The sequence below is a fragment of the Bombina bombina genome, chromosome 4, assembly GCF_027579735.1.
Source record: "Bombina bombina isolate aBomBom1 chromosome 4, aBomBom1.pri, whole genome shotgun sequence".
Taxonomy (NCBI): domain Eukaryota; kingdom Metazoa; phylum Chordata; class Amphibia; order Anura; family Bombinatoridae; genus Bombina; species Bombina bombina.
Window position 1 is genome coordinate 879,937,242 of NC_069502.1, and position 17,591 is coordinate 879,954,832.

General features: G+C 41.6%; 1 protein-coding gene across 3 annotated transcripts in view; it reads left to right on the plus strand.

Moving 5' to 3' along the window:
* Positions 1-17,591, plus strand: part of LOC128657415 (zinc finger protein OZF-like) — a 71,076-nt gene that overhangs the window by 31,461 nt on the left and 22,024 nt on the right. For 2 of the 3 annotated variants that reach the window (XM_053711755.1, XM_053711757.1), the window contains exon 6: positions 13,281-13,385. In XM_053711755.1, coding sequence (XP_053567730.1) covers positions 13,281-13,385 — 105 coding nt within the window. Of the gene's footprint in view, positions 1-13,280; positions 13,386-14,955; positions 15,064-17,591 lie in introns of all 3 variants that reach the window. The other variant, XM_053711754.1, reaches the window with a different exon arrangement.

Below are 17,591 nucleotides of genomic sequence, written 5' to 3' on the forward strand. Positions count from 1 at the left end.
CTCTGGACTCTTTTTATCGATCTTTTACTGTATCCCTTCTGTATGAGGTTTATTTCCAATTCCATAGCTCTTATTTTCAATTCCTTAGCTCTGATTTGATTCCATATCTGTACAGTTTCTTCTGACTCTTAGGAATTCACTGATTGGAAAGTCTTTTACTATTTGTGGGGATCAGGCACTAGAATGATGCAAAATATTATTAGTCTATTTCCTATATACAGTATCTCACAAAAGTGAGTACACGCCTCACATTTTTGTAAATATTTTATTATATCTTTTCATGTGACAACACTAAAGAAATTACACTTTGCTACAATGTAAAGTAGTGAGTGTAAAGCCTGTATAACAGTGTAAATGTACTGTCCCCTCAAAATAGCTTAACACACAGCCATTAATGTCTAAACCGTTGGCACCAAAAGTGAGTACACCCCTAAGTGGAAATGTCCAAATTGGGCCCAATTAGCCATTTTCCTTCTTAATATGGGAAAAGTCTACAGCTGCATTCCTTACTTGTGGGAAATACTGAACCGGTCCACCAGGAGGAGGCAAAGACACCCCAGCCAAAGGCTTGAATACCTCCCCCTCATAACCCCAGTCATTCTTTGCCTATTGTCACAGGAGGTTGGCAGAGAAGTGTTAGAAGATTTCGGAGTAGTCTCTTATGGAGGGTAGTACTCTTTGAGATGGGACTGGAGTTTTAAGTAGTCCTGTCAGCCTCTCATTGAGAGCATGGGTGAAAGTTTGAATCTAGAGAATCAGGGAGAGTCTTTCTGTGAAACCATCCCGACTTATTTTAACAGCTCCATAGGCAATCAGCGTTGACGAGTTTCGCTGCCTGCTTTCTTCACTCAAGTCCCTGTCAGAAGCGCTGCTACAATCTGTCACACTTGAAGGACCGTGTTACTGTTCCACAGCATAGATTCTGGTAAGATCGTTTCATATTTTATACATGTATGATAACGCAAGGAGACCTGGTCACAGTGTGGCTCCTTTTTATCTGTATAGAATCAAGGGTTAATATCTCCTGAGGGGGATTATTGAACAGTGGGGAATAATCTTATATGTTTATTTGATTTTATGCTGCTTTTATGTGTGAGATGTTTTGGGCTCTTTTTGGATCTTCGGGCAATATACAATGCTCTGAAGACTTGACCTCTGCTGGGTTTGTCCCAGTTTCTTGGATTTCAATAAGACAATATAACCTCGGTGGTTTACATCAACCATCAGGGGGGGGGGGGACGAGAAGCTCCCTAGCTATGAGGGAAGTATCTCTGATTCTGGAGTGGGCTGAGACCTACATTTGTTCACGGTCAGCGATCCACATTCCTCAGCAGACAATCCTTTCATCCGGGGGAATGGTCTCTCCATACCGGGTGTTGCAGAGATTTGCAAGAGGAAGATCTTATGAAGTCTCAATACTAAGCTACCCAGATATGGGTCGAGGTACAAGGATCCTCAGGCGGAGCTAACAGATGCATTAGCGGTGCCTTGGAGGTTCAATCTAATTTATTTTTCCGGCCGTAACCACTACTTCCTAGTGTAGTGGCTCAAATCAAGCAGGCGTCAGTGATACTAATTGCTCCGTCTTGGCCGCAAAGGATATGGTTCGCCGATCTAGTGGGGATGTCATAATCTCCTCTGTGGAAGTTACCTTGTCGCAGGGATCTGCTGACCAGGGTCTCTTTGTTCATCAATGTCTAGATCCTCTGAGGCTGTCCGCGTAGAGATTGAATGCTTAGTCCTAGCCACGAGAGGTGTTTTCTGAGAGAGTTATTTGTACTCTCATTCAAGCTTGTAAGCTGGTTGCTCGTCGCATCTATCCTAAGGTGTGGAGGACCTACTTATTCTGTTCTCCAGGATGCACTGAGGAAGGGCTTTTCTGCAAGTCCCCTAAAGGGACAGATTTCGGCCCTGTCTGTGTTACTGCACAAGAGGTTCGCTGAGCCTCCAGATGTACAGTCTTTTGTTAAGGTTCTGCTAGGATCAGCCCTGTGTTTAGATCTAATGATCTTCTTTGGAGTTTAAATCTTGTTCTTATAGTTTTGCAAGGGGCTCCGTTGGAGCCTATACATGAAGTAGACAATAAATTGTTGTCTTGGAAGGTTCCTTTTCTACTGGCTTTTGCTTCTGCGCACAGAGTGTCTGTGATTGCTGCCTTGCAATGCTTCCCTCCTTATCTGGCTTTCCATGCTGATAAGGCTGTTCTACAAACCAAGTTAGGTTTTCTTCCTAAGGTTGTGTCAAATCGCAACATCAATCGGGAGATTGTGGTTCCTTTCTTATGTCCTAATCCTTCTTCGTCGAAGAAACGTTTATACCGTAATTCTGGATGTGGTTTGTGCCTTGAAGTTCTATCTTCAGGCCACGATGGAATCTAGACAAACTTCTTTCGCTGTTTTTTCTCCTTTCCGGGAAGCGTAGGGGTCAGAGGGCCTCTTAGTCTTCCTTATCTTTTTGGCTGAGGAGTGTCATCCCTTTAGCATAGAGTCAGCAGGACATAAGCCTCCTCTGAGGATTACGGCTCATTCTACGAGATTAGTGGTTTCCTCTTGGGCCTTCAAAAATGAGGCCTCTGTGGATCAGATTTGTAAGGTGGCTACCTGGTCCTCCTTACATACATACTTTTTCCAAATTTTACAAGTTTGATGTTTTTGCTACTGCTGAAGCAGCCTTCGGGATAAAGGGTTTTGCAGGCTGTGGTGCCCTCAGATTAGGGTCCGCCTCTCTTTTTCCCTCCCGTTAGCATTCCGTGTACTCTAGAGCTTGGGTATATGTTTTCCGCAAGTAAGGAATGCAGCTGTGGACTCTTCCCATATTAAGAAGGAAAACATAAATTATGACTTACCAGATAACTTTCCTTCTGTATGGGAAGAGTCCACAGCTCCCGCCCGTGTTCTCCGATTTGCGGCCCTACATTTTAAATTTCTTCTTCTGGAACATTTTTCACCCTGATATTTCTCCTACTGTTCCTTGTTCCCTCGGCAGAATGACTGGGGTTATGTGGGGGAGGTATTTAAGCCTTTGGCTGGGGTTTCTTTGCCTCCTCCTGGTGGCCAGGTTCAGTATTTCCCACAAGTAAGGAATGCAGCTGTGGACTCCTCCAATACAGAAGGAAAGGAAATTATCTGATAAGTCATAATGTATGTTTTCCCTCCCCGGTGTCATGTGACTCGTTAGTGTTACAAGGTCTCAGGTGTGAATTGTGCCACCTAAACCGCTCTTCTATTCTATTTTTTTTTTCTTTTTTTATCTTTTTCTTTTCTTTTTTAAAATGTCCTTGCTGTTATATTATAGTTATTTAATAGCAGGTAGGGTTGCACCTAATTGAGATCCCTATAGTTATAGACTCTCTCTTAGTTTATTCCTTATTACATACATAGTGCCAGTTCCATTCGTTTCTATTCCTCTAGATCAGACATTCTCAAACTCCAGAGGTTTATGAACTACATTTCCCATGATGCTCAGCCAGTATATCAGCTGACTGAGCATCATGGGAAATGTAGTGCAAACACCTCTGGAGAGCCAAGTTTGAGGATGTCTGCTCTAGATAATACATTGATATGATCCTGGGACAGTAATTTATTTATATAGATTAACTATCTTTAACCCCTTCATGACCAGACCACTTTTCCGTTTGTTGACCGTTTGGGACCAGGGCTATTTTTACATTTCTGCAGTGTTTGTGTTTAGCTGTAATTTTCCTCTTACTCATTTACTCTGCCCACACATATTATATACCGCTTTTCTTTCTAAAGATACCATTATTTTCATCATATCTTATAATTTACTATAAAAAAATATAAAATATGATGAAAAAATGGAAAAAAACACACTTTTTCTAACTTTGATCCGCAAAATCTGTTACACATCTACAACTACCATAAAACACCCATGCTAAATAGTTTCTAAATTTTGTCCTGAGTTTAGAAGTACCCAATGTTTACATGTTCTTTGCTTTTTTTTGCAAATTATAAGGCAATAAGTACAAGTAGCACTTTGCTATTTACAAACCATTTTTTTTTTTCAAAATTTGCGATAGTTACATTGTAACACGGGCAAAAAAGTATTTAGTCAGCCACCAATTGTGCAAGTTCTCCCACTTAAGAAGATGAGAGAGGCCTGTAATTTTCATCATAGGTATACCTCAACTATGAGAGACAAAATGTGGAAACAACAATACCAATATTTGCTGTATATATGACTGTCCAACTTAGATCCGGACTGTTATGACTCTAGGTGGCGGCCTGCACATAGAGCTCCTAACACCCCCCCCCCCGGTAACCCGGGTAGTGCAGCCTCATTATGGCTGTTTTCCAGGAGGAAGCCTACTTAACCATACAAAAATGTCTAGAGGAGTTTGAGCAAAAAATGTACGCAAAATTTGACGGCTTCTCATGCCTTGTTAAGTCTATGGTAACAGTGTAATGCTTCCGCAGCAGGAGAAGAAACGCCCCTGTCTTCGTGTTCTGGGCAATCAAATTTGGAGGATCATTCAGACCCTACCCTATTAGAATCCTGTACAGGTCCCTACCTACTATGTACTGACCCTGGGTGTGGGTATGTGGCCGGCCCTTCACTCCAGGAAGCCGAACTTATGCACATAAAGGAGATGACCTACATTGGAGATATTGTCCGGGATGACTGCGTGGCTCAGGAGAGCCAGCAGTTGAGTGATACACTGTACTCCACATGGCCTTGTGGGAGTGAGCAGATTCTGGTAGGAAATACTACCTCTTTGGATACTGCTGTTTGCCTACCCACACTACTTGTTTGGGTGAAGAGAGAGGCGCTGTCCTGCCTTGTTTATTGGTGTCCGGTGCCGCTGGAGATCACATCTCGATTAGCTGTGAGATCGGCTCTCTGCTTTAATAACGCCCAAGCTGAGCAGATTACCTTTCAGCCCAAGGATGGTGAATACCCCTCAGTGAGCTCCGGGGATCTTTTGATTCATTTTGATGACATCCCTACTAGAAGAACAGGTGTCGGCTAAATTGGTATTTTGATACGTTATGAGATGGTACAATACCCTTTCCCCTTATAATTGACTCTTGCCATAATTTTGAAAAATGCTTATATAACAATTTATACTGTTTGTTAGACTTACTATAATTGTGTTAGCGAGCTTGTTTTATAATTGATTATTTTGTCACTGGCAAATTTCAGATCTATATATGATGGCATTAGTGTAATGTCTGATATCCAGATTTGGGGTATGCTTATGGGAGACGAGAATTATCAATAGAATATGTTTAGTTTTTGTTGTATGTAGACTTGCTTCTATACCCTTACCTCTCTACCTGTAACTACTAGCTGCGAGCAGTAACTGGAAGTGTTCAGTCTGATATTTGGGACTCTTTGAATAAGTCGTATGTTCTGAAAGTTATGCATATTAATTTTATTGTTTTTCTGTATGCCAGATAATTTGGAGTAATATTACTTTATTCACAGTTTACTTCGGTCTGGCGGCTTTATATTATCTTGAACATTTCTGTTCCATGTGACCGTTTTGCCTGTACATATCAATTTTTTACCTCATCAGTAGCACTATAATTCATTTACCTCACTAGTTGAATTTGCCACATAGGCGAACTCCTTATTTGCCCAAGTCTAACAAGCCCACTATGACGGTAGTCACATGCATATAAGCACTCAGATATGCTGTACCTATATACGTCCTTGACATCTGCTGCTGCTCCGACTCCATATAGAAAAGTTGCCTATGACTAGCATGCTTTTAAATAAATTACATATATATATATATATATATATATATATATATATATATATATATATATATATATATATATATATATATATATTCCTCTATTATGGTGTAGACCTCCTCTGTTCAGGTATTATCCCCATTCCCCCACATTTCTTACCCCTTTATGGGTATAAGAGTTACCCTGTATATTTTGGGGAAGATTAAAATATTTAAATCATTCTATTCTATATTTTGTATTTAGATGCTACCATTCAGTTATCTTACTATATACTACTACAATATCACATAGCATTTCATTTGCTTACTTAAATACTAAGGTCCGAAAGTGGCCACGTCAATAAGCCAACTCCCCTCCCTATTGTGTATAAAGATTAGGACTTGAGGGCCCAAGAGCGACCCTACGTGTAATTTGGGGATCATTCACTATTATTTAAAAACTGACGTTACATTGATATTTGTCCAAATTTCTTTATAAGCTTCTCATTAAATCTACTTGCACCTTGTTACCATGTTATAAGTTTCTATGGACATTTCATGTATGTATTTACTGGTCACAACCTCAATAAAAACATTTTGGGGGGAAAAAAAAAAGAATACATTTACTGAGAACGTTAAGGGTTACTGCCAAATAACACCCCAATATGTCTTCAACAACATCTTCTGAGTACAGTCACTGTACTCACCCATTTATAGGTGTGTCGGGTTCTCTGGGGGCTAAAAGGCCTTATTTTTCAACTTGGAATTTTCACTTTCCATGCACCCATGTCCTATTTGGGGCATTTCTGAAACCGGCCAATGTAATGTACCCCCATCAAACCATATATTTTTGAAAACTAGACACCCTAAGGTATTTTGAAATGCTGGCATTTTAACACTTTCCATGCACTAATTCAACCACCAGTCTTTGTCAAACTATTGGGCAGTCATTTGTTTGTGTTCTTTTTCACACACAGCTCCTGTTATGTGTTACTGCCAAAGACCCCAATATGTGTTCACCAACATCTCCTGAGTACAGCGATACCACATATGCATTAGTTTGTTGGCTTGTTTGGGGGGTGCAATGCCAAACGTCTGACATGCGTTTGATTTTTTTTCATATCTAACATATCTTCTTTGCCTATTGTCTTTTTGGGGGCCTTTTTACATACCCCAATTTATTTTCTTGCCATGAATGTACATACATTTGAAAAGTTGACTCCCCAAGGTATTGTATATGGAGTGCTTTGATGCCTTTGATGCAACCGTTTTAGCCAAAAAAAATTGGAGAAAGTGTATGGTGGTAATTTTTAAATTTTCATTGTTACACACATTGCTATTTGACTATGATTTAGGAGAGCTTGTTGTAAGTTATTGCAAGAAAACACTCCAGGTTGTTTTCTGCAAGACCTCCCGAGTACACCTATGCCGCTTTGCCAGGATTTTGGGAAGGTTCAGTTACAATTGTATGACTTGTAATTTGAGTTGAAAGTGAGAGTATTTCTTCTGATAGGCCTATCTTTAGTTTGGTGCCTAATGCACACCCCAGTTTTATTTATTGCCATGAAAGTGTATATATTTGAAATGTTGACACCCCAAGGTATTGTATCTGTAGTGCTTTGATGTGTAATTTTTCAATTTTCATTTTTACGCACACACATTGCTTTTTGACTATGATTTAGGAGAGCTTGTTGTAATGTATTGCAAGAAAATACTCCAGGTTGTTGTCTGCAAGACCCCCTGAGTTCAACCATGCCCCCCATGCATAGGTTTGACAGGGGTTTTGGTCAAATACAGCACCAATTTTAGAATTTATAAAAAAAATAGAACAGTGAAATGTAAAATTATGGTACAGTAAAAGTAAAAAACAAACAAACTCAGTTATAGTAAACATAACCAAACCACCACCCCCCAAAAAAAAACACAACAGCAAATGTAAAAAATAAATAAACATTTACCAGTTTGTGATACCGCTTAAAGCAGTCCCCAATGCAGAGTCCAGGGCAATCAGGACAGACTCTGCATTTATTTATAGGTTTCTGCTTTTCAGCAGTAGGGGGGATTTTAAAAATGAAATGAGTAGCCCCAACTCTGCTCTCTCCCATCACCGCCCGGGAGCAGGTGCATCTTGGTACAAAATCCCCATAATGAGCTGGAGTTGAAACTGTAAAAAAGTCAGTTTCATTCTGGGGTTTGCTTTTTTGAACAACAAAAAAGCGTTGTGGGTTGCAATCTGCATTAAGTAAATTGCAACCTTTTTGTACCAGGCCATTGTCCTCCTCATAATTAGGTAGGGCTGCAGCAGCTGATCTGCCAGATCAACCCCACCTATATGAGGTTATAAGCCTTGATGCACACTGGCTTCCTTATGCTCTCAGCTCTGCCACGTACAGAGACCTCCACAGTCCTCTCATTGTGGATAGTGGTAAGAAGGTACACATCCTTCTTGTCTCTTTACTTAACTGCCAACAGTTCCTCTTGGCGCAGAGCTAAGGTCTCCCCCCTTTGTAGCCGGGTGCGGTTCTTTTTAATTGTACCGCAAGCTACTGTATCAAAGCAATACAGTAACTTGAACAAAAGGACACTTGTATAAAAATGATCTAAATACAAGTGGTACCCTTTGTTAATTAGGGGTAATATCAGGTCCCAGACAATCTTGCCAGTGGTTCCCATATGTTCTGGGCAACCTGGAGGGTTAAGGTGGCTATCCTTTCCCTCATACACCCGGAAGGCCTGAATATACCCAGTCTCGCTCTCACAGAGCTTATACACCTTTACTCCATATCTGGAGTGCTTGGAAGGAATATACTGCTTGAATCCCAGCCTTCCCTTATACTTCATCAGGGAATCATCCACACATATTCCTTCCAGGTGTATAAGCCTCTGCAAACCTGGCAGCAGTGTGGGTAATCAGTGGGCGGATTTTATGCAGCCTGTCAAACTGGGGATACTTCCTACTGGGGCACAGGCTGTTGTCGCTGAAGTGCATGAAATTTAGAATCATTTCATACCTCTTCCTCGACATACTCTGGGAGAAAATGAGGGTAGAGCAAATTGGGCTACTGCTCCAGTAGGAGAGGATGGAAGGTTTCTTAATGATGCCCATCAGCATAGTCAATACCTAGAATTTTTTAAATAAATTCTGGCACATCGATGGGGGCCCATTGCTGCTTTGCCAAAAAAGTCTCAGGCTTTGCAGCACGGAACTGACAGGCATATAAATTAGTTTGGGCAACAATGTTCCCCAATAAATCATCGCCCAGAAACACCTCCATAAACTGCTGGGGCTAAATCCTGCCATATTCACATTGATGCCAGGATTTGCTGTGAAGGGTGGGATATCTGGCTTCTGGAGATGAGACATTACCCACCATTCAGCAGCAATGGCAGCTGGAGCAACACATCTCTTTCTGGCAGGGGGGCTAGCAAGGGTGGTAGCAGCCACAGATACATCACTATCAGTTGAGACTGTATCTAATGATGTATCTGAGCATATGGCAGGGTCAAAATTGGGGTCTGAGTCCGACATAGAGGTGTCTGACTCTGACACAAGGATGGCATATGCTTCCTCAGCACTATATGTTCTCTGTGACATTATTTATTTTTATCTGTCACAGAGAAAAAAAATGACTAAAAAAAATCAACACAAAATTTAAATTAACTAAATGGCTCTGAAAAGGGACTTTGGGTCTCACAAAAAAATACTACAAAAAAATGAACCCCTAAAAAAATGCACAGAGCAAAAAAGTGCTTTTGTGCAAGAGCCAGTGATTTATAGTGATCACTGGCAAGATAGGGGTTAATTACTAAAAAAAATCAACACAAAATTTAAATGAACTAAATGGCTCTGAAAAGAGCCTTTGGGTCTCATAAAAAATGACCAAAAAAATTAACCCCTAATAAAAATGCATAGAGCAAAAAGGTGCTTTTGTGCAAGAGCCAGGGATTTGTAGTGATCACTGGCAAGCTAGGGGTTAATGGCTCTGAATAGAACCTTTTGAGTCTCACAATTTTTAAACTAATATAACTAACTAAATATCTCTATCTCTCTCTCTCAACACAGATCTCTCTCTCCCACAAAAACGCAAGTGAGGAGAGGGAGGGAGATCCACACTGATCAGTGTCAATATTTACTAATATTGACATGATCAGACAAATGGGATATTTTATTATTATAAATTTAAATTATAGAGCAAGCTCAGACCCCAGCCTGCCCCTATGATGAGGCATGCTAGGGACACCCCCAGAAGCCCCATGATGCACTGGGCATCGTCATCTTTGAAGACACATGGGGGAGGGGGGTCTGTATGGGGCTATTTTATTCAAAAATAAATAACGGTTATTTTACTAAGTGCCTCGACCCACCGAGGCACTTAACACACAGAGCATCAGAAGCCTGCCCGATGGCTTCTGATGCTCTGCTTGACTGCTGGGCTCCACGTGGAGTCAAACCGGAAGTGATCGCTCCGTGGGATCGATCAAAATGGAGCCCAGCAGTCAGGAACAGTATTGCAGTATGCCTCAACATTGAGGCATCACTGCAATACTGTTTGAGCGGCTTCCTGTGCTCAGTTTGTGCTCTCCCTGCATTTATTACCCTCTATATTTTCCATAGTGTAGCGGTCCCACCTGTTCCCGCCCCCCTGGCGCGCCCCCGCCCCCCTGCGCGCTCCGGTACCCCTGCACCTGATCCCGCCCCCCTCTGGCATAAATTTCAGCAAGCGATGAGCCGCCCACCCGCCTCCTTGCAATGACTCCTACCCACCAACAATCGACATCATCGAGCCACAGAGTGGCCCTCTCTGCATCAGTGGGTAAAAAAGGTATTGCAGTGATGCCTCAATATGGAGGCATCACTGCAACACCTTAAAAGTGCATGGAACCGCTTGAAACCCCAGAGGACGTGCCAGGAACGTCCTTGGTCGTTAATGGTATTTTTTGTAGGACGTTCCTGGCACGTCCTCAGTCGCAAAGGGGTTAAAGGGTCAATCTCATCCTGGAGAATGGGCCCTTTTGTAAGGTTTCCATCTCCGTATCTCTCCGTTCTGTTTGTATTTGGTTTTTATCTGTTTTTGTTTTGGTTTGGATCCTCCTTCCTCACCTGGTGGATCTCAACTTGAAAAAGGCCCCTTCCGCTAAAAAAATCTTTCTCTTCCTCCTTTCTTGTGTTGTTTCCGTGTTTAAATGGGATGGTGCCTCATTATTTACTGTTACTTGAGTCAGATTCTTCATTCTCTATATCCAAGCTATTGCTAGTAACCAGTTGAACTCTTGTTGGATCCAAACTTCTTACCCCATTTAAAAAAACATTTTATTTTCTTTTATTTATTTTTTAAATTGTTTTTAATGATATAACGTACCCTCAAGGTCCCAGGTTGCAGGCTGTATCTTGCAAGGAGGTTCCCGTGTGATGTGTCACTCTGAGTGGTATTCTATGCCCATTCCCTAGATCACCAAAAGTTAAGGATTCTGTACACGGCCACAATATCTTGGCAGAATAAATAGCATCCGCCTGCTCCATTATGCAAACCATGTCCCCAATTTGAGTAGACTCTGCGGTCTCTGTTACATATACAAGCCTGTCAGATCCCTATTTAGTTTTATTTATTTTATTTCTGCCTCATATTTATCCAATTTTTGTGGTATTTTTATATATAGTTTAAAAATCAGCCAAGGTTTAAAATTCCTTTAATTTGTTATTTTGATCTTTGATTATCTCTGCCAAGCTATCATATTCAGCATTATCATGTTTTAATAGTATTCTCATCAGTTTAACTGAACAATCAGATAATATCTGGATCCGAAGACCCTATAGATAAGCTTCATTTCAATATACTTATAAAAGAGTTTCTGTTCCACCAAACCTTGTCCTGTTTATGTATATTTTTGTGTATATCTCTGTGTTTGTTCCGTTCTTTATTTGACATTAGTCTCCAGAGGGTAAATTCAATACTTCATTAAAGGGACAGTATGCACCAATTTTCATATAACTGTAATAGACACTATTATAAAGAATAATATGCATATATACTGATATAACAATCCAGTATTAAACTATTTATAAAACTTACTTAGAAGCTCTCAGTTTAGCTCTGTTGAAAAGGTTATTTGGAACACCCACTAAAAGCGGCTGCATAGCAAAAATAGCAGACACTCCCCCTCCCGCTTTATCTGCATATGAAAAGACTTTACACAAACAGGAGCACGCTGGAGGATGTGTAGATCAGTATACATCTAAAACTTTGGGGCTTGGTTAGGAGTATGAAAATCAGAGCAATGTTATTTAAAAATAAGCAAAACTATACATTTAAAAAACAACAACTGTATGGGCTATATAAATGTATCATCTACAAAACATTTATGCAAAGAAAAATCTAGTGTATAATGTCCCTTTAAGGTCTACCATTATTTTCTGTTGTCTATTTTACCTATCAATTTCACGGATATTTGCCATGTTTGGTTTATTAGTGTGTGCTCTATTGGGAAACCTGAAAAGTCAGGTATCAAATTTGAATAGTTTGTGGAAAAACCATTGGCATTACAAATCAATTTATAAAAGGACAATCTATTTTAAAAAAAATATATATATAGCCTATGACTGTATATCTTTATACGCTTATTATTTGCTCATAATGGTACAATGTATTAAAGTATAGAAATTTGCTTCATTTTCCAGTGAAGACACTGGGCAGGATACCCCGTTAAGCGTTCTAGTCCTTCATATATGCTTATACGTGAATGTTAGATTAAAATAATCCTTTGTTCAAATTAAGAATGGGTGAAACTGGTTAAAATTTTATGCAGTGGATAACAACCGCTACTGGTAATTAATCATTGGCCGAATTTTGCCTTTAATAAATGTACAGAATTTGCTGATACCTCATGTACATAGAGTAAATATAAATATGTGTATGATGTGTCTGAGGGTTACAGGGCACAGGTGAGTTTATGTGATGTGTAAGAGTGGTGCAGGGTACAAGTGAGTGTACATTAGTGATGTGTCTGAGGGGTTTGGGGCACAAGTGAATGTATGTGTGTGATGGGTCTTAGGGTTCCAGGGCACAGGTGAGTTTTTTGTGATGTGTAAGAGGGGTGCAGGGTACAAGTGAGTGTATGTGTGTGATGTGTCTGAGGGTTTTAGGGCACAAGTGAGTGCATGTGTATGATGTGTCTGAGAGGTAACAGGGCACAGGTGAGTGTATGTGTATGATGTGTCTGAGGGTTACAGGGTACAGGTGAGTGTATGTGTGTGATGTGTCTGATAGGTGCAGGGTACAGGTGAGTGTATGTGTGTTATGTGTCTGAGGGTTACAGGGTACAGGTGAGTGTAAATGTGTGATGTGTCTGAGAGGTGCAGGGTACAGCTGAGTGTATGTGTGTGATGTGTCTGATAGGTGCAGGGCACAGGTGAGTGTATGTGTGTTATGTGTCTGAGGGTTACAGGGCACAGGTGAGTGTATGTGTGTGATGTGTCTGAGGTATGCAGGCGGTACAGGACAGGTAAGTGTGTGCGTGTGCCTAAGATTACAATTCCATTGTGCAGTGCTAAAATGTGACCATTTTTATGTGATCTATGCAGGTGATAAGACTGAAGTCACACTTAATGCTGAACAAGCAAATGATCTGTATGCAAATAGACAACAAATAGCTGTGAAGCAGGAAATCGGTGACAATATCAGTACAGGTGAGTGTACGTGTGTGATGTGTCTGCGGGATACAGATCACCTGCCCCTCTAAGCACTAGGAGGTTTTTATTACAGAAAGGGAGACTTTCTAGAGCCATCGGGGCCCATTTACCAACAATCGGACGGACATGATCCGCTGTAGCGGCAATGAACATTGCATAAGCAGTTCTGTTGAACTGCTTGTGCAATGCCGCCCCCTACAGATTTGCGGGCAATCGTCCGCAAGCAGGGGGTGTCAATCAACCTGATCGTATCCTATCTGGTCCATTGCTGTCCGTGCCTCAGAGTCTGGTCCATTGCTTCTTAACTCCTGTTTCTGGCAAACCTGAAGGCTTGCGCGGAAACAGGTGCATTAAGGGCCATTCTTCCCTTAATATATCGGCGCCATCATCTTTTCCTAATAAAACACACAGATGAAAATGCCCCTGTTATTTGTTGATTCTAATATAATTTATGTAGGAGTGAAATTCGTCTAAAGGGCTCAAAATTTCCACTAGCCCACTAGGCATTGGCGAGTGGAACTTTAACAGTGGCGAGTGAAAGTTAGTGAGTGAATGTTGGGCTACCTGCTACAAATATTATCTAATGGGATATTATATATCCATGAAAGAGCAAGGATATGATATTCCTCTAAGCACTAAAGGGGTCCGTATAACAGTAAGACTATTACACTATTTCTGAGAGGGTAAACAGGGGCAGAGAGAGAGATTGGAGAGGAAAAGTGGAGAAAAATATAGCGTTAAGAAAGAGTGGAGAGAAAAAAAAAAGAAAGAGTGAAGAGATATGAGAGAGGAGAGAAAAAGAGTGTAAAGAGAAGATATAGCCTGAGAGAGAAGGGAGGGGGTAAAATGAGAGATTGAAGAGAGGAGGCAGTGGAAAAATATAGATGAGAGATGATAACTATAAGCCATTTTTCCAGGTCTGCTATGACCTCACATTAATGTCAACACTATCTGCATTCTTTCAGTTCAACAACTTACTTTTTCTGTCCAGCTGTTGTCTTCCCCAGAACCCTAGTTTGTGTTGCTAACTGCTATGCACTTATGCAGGCCGGGTGACAGGCCCGCAGGGAAGCATTACAAACATTATCAACACAACACACAGAAAAACTGACTTCCCCCAGTTTTGCTTTTAAACATTACTGTGAATCTGCTGGCGAGTGCCAGGTTTTCTGTGTGTTGTGTTGATAATGTTTGTAATGCTTCCCTGCGGGCCTGTCGCCCAGCCTGCTCTGGGGTTAACTGCCTGGGTTGCTGGGAACTTTGCAGCTGTCTGTCAGTGTTCAGGGCTGTGGAGTTTGCTGTGGCTTAGGATGTGTACCCAGTCCAGTGTGTGAGTGCGGTCCATTCCTGTGTTTTATATATATAAATTTATCATTTTATATTACAAACCCAAAGTGTAAGCTGTGAAGCAGGAAATCAGTGACAATATCAGTACAGGTTGGGGCACGTGTGTGATGTGTCTAAGGGATGCAGGTTACAGGTGAGTGCATGTGTGTGTCTAATAATACAACTTCCTTGTGCATTGCTAAAAAGCGGAACTGTGGCTATATTTATATGATCTATGCAGGTGATGTTAAGACTGAAGTTACACTTAATGCTGAGCAAACAAATGATCTGTATGTAGAGAGTCGGCTGCGAGCTGTGAAGCAGGAAATCAGTGACAATATTAGTACAGGTGAGTGCACGTGTGTGATGTGTCTGAGAGTTACATGGACCAAATGAGTGTACGTGTGTTATGTGTCTGAGAGTTAATTGGACCAAATGAGTGTACGTGTGTGAAGTGTCTGAGGGACGCAGGTCACAGGTGAGTGTATATTTGTGACTTGTCTGAGGGATGCGGGGTACAGGTGAGTGTATATGTGTGACTTGTCTGAGGGATGCAGGGTACCGGTGAGTGTATATGTGTGACTTGTCGGAGGGATGCAGGGTACAGGTGAGTGTATATGTGTGACTTGTCGGAGGGATGCAGGGTACAGGTGAGTGTATATGTGTGACTTGTCGGAGGGATGCAGGGTACAGGTGAGTGTATATGTGTGACTTGTCGGAGGGATGCAGGGTACCGGTGAGTGTATATGTGTGACTTGTCGGAGGGATGCAGGGTACCGGTGAGTGTATATGTGTGACTTGTCGGAGGGATGCAGGGTACCGGTGAGTGTATATGTGTGACTTGTCTGAGGGATGCAGGGTACCGGTGAGTGTATATGTGTGACTTGTCTGAGGGATGCAGGGTACCGGTGAGTGTATATGTGTGACTTGTCGGAGGGATGCAGGTCACAGGTGAGTGTATATTTGTGACTTGTCGGAGGGACACAGGGTACAGGTGAGTGTATATGTGTGACTTGTCTGAGGGATGCAGGGTACAGGTGAGTGTATATGTGTGACTTGTCTGAGGGATGCAGGGTACAGGTGAGTGTATATGTGTGACTTGTCGGAGGGACACAGGGTACAGGTGAGTGTATATGTGTGACTTGTCTGAGGGATGCAGGGTACCGGTGAGTGTATATGTGTGACTTGTCTGAGGGATGCAGGGTACCGGTGAGTGTATATGTGTGACTTGTCGGAGGGATGCAGGGTACAGGTGAGTGTATATGTGTGACTTGTCGGAGGGATGCAGGGTACCGGTGAGTGTATATGTGTGACTTGTCTGAGGGATGCAGGGTACCGGTGAGTGTATATGTGTGACTTGTCTGAGGGATGCAGGGTACCGGTGAGTGTATATGTGTGACTTGTCGGAGGGATGCAGGGTACCGGTGAGTGTATATGTGTGACTTGTCTGAGGGATGCAGGGTACCGGTGAGTGTATATGTGTGACTTGTCGGAGGGATGCAGGGTACCGGTGAGTGTATATGTGTGACTTGTCTGAGGGACGCAGGTCACAGGTGAGTGTATATTTGTGACTTGTCGGAGGGACACAGGGTACCGGTGAGTGTATATGTGTGACTTGTCTGAGGGATGCGGGGTACAGGTGAGTGTACGTTTGTGATGTCTATGAGGGGTGTATGGCACAGGTGAGTGTATGTGTTTGTCTAGTATTACAACTTCATTGTGCAGTGCTAAAAAGCTAAAAGACTGAAGTTGTATTTAATGCTGAACAAACAAATGATCTGTATGTAAATAGACAACTGGAAGCTGTGAAGCAGGACATCAGTTACAATATCAGTACATGTGAGTGCACGTGTTTGAGGGACACAGGGCACAGGTGAGTGTATAAGTGTGACATTCAGACATTACAATTTATTTGTGCAGTGCTCAGAAGCTGAACTGTAACCATATTTATATGATTTATGCTGGTGATGTTAAGACTGAGGTCACACTTAATGCTGAACAAACAAATGATCTGTATGTAAAGAGTCAGCGGGAAGCTGTGAAGCAGGAGATCAGTGCCAATATCAGGTGAGTGCACGTGTGATGTATCTGAGGGATACTGATCACCTGCCCCACTAGGTATAGGGAGATTTTTATAAGTAAGACTTTTTAGAACCTCATCTCTTTTCAGTGAACCACACAGATGAAAATGCCCCAGTTATTTGTTGGTTGTGATATATTATATTTAGGACTAAAATCCAAGTCTAAATGCAATGATTGCAAAAGACTGAAATGGCTACGGCTGATGATTTGGCACAGCAGTGATATTTTGTTTACTTTTAGTCAAAGACCAGTAATCACAGTAGATTTGCAGAATCAATAAAGGCATGATAAAAAGACAATGCTGTAGCACTTAGTCTGACCCTTAAATGAGTAGTAGATTTTTTTTTTCTGACAAATTTCTAAATGATGTCTATTTCCACTCCCCCCGTATCATGTGACAGCCATCAACCAAACACAAATGCGTAAGATACTTACTGTATGAAATGCATACTTTACGTATGTGTGCATACTGTATTAACGTTTATGCTCTCCTGCCAAGGCACAGACCCTTTTGCAGGGTACACTCACCTGCTGAGATCCTCTACCAGTATACACTCTTCTGTTTCATCATACACTCTCCTGCAAAGGCACAGACTCAGTGCCAGCGTACTCTCATCTGCCAAGGCACAGTACCAGTTCCAACATACGCTTAACTGCCTAGGTACAGTCCTGTGTACAGCTCCACTGACTCTACAAGTTCTGTGTCTCCTGTTTCACAGTATCAAGTCCTGTTTCTCCAACTGACTACTTCAATAAAGCTTGTTTTCTTAATTTGCCATCATGCCTAAAGGGAGT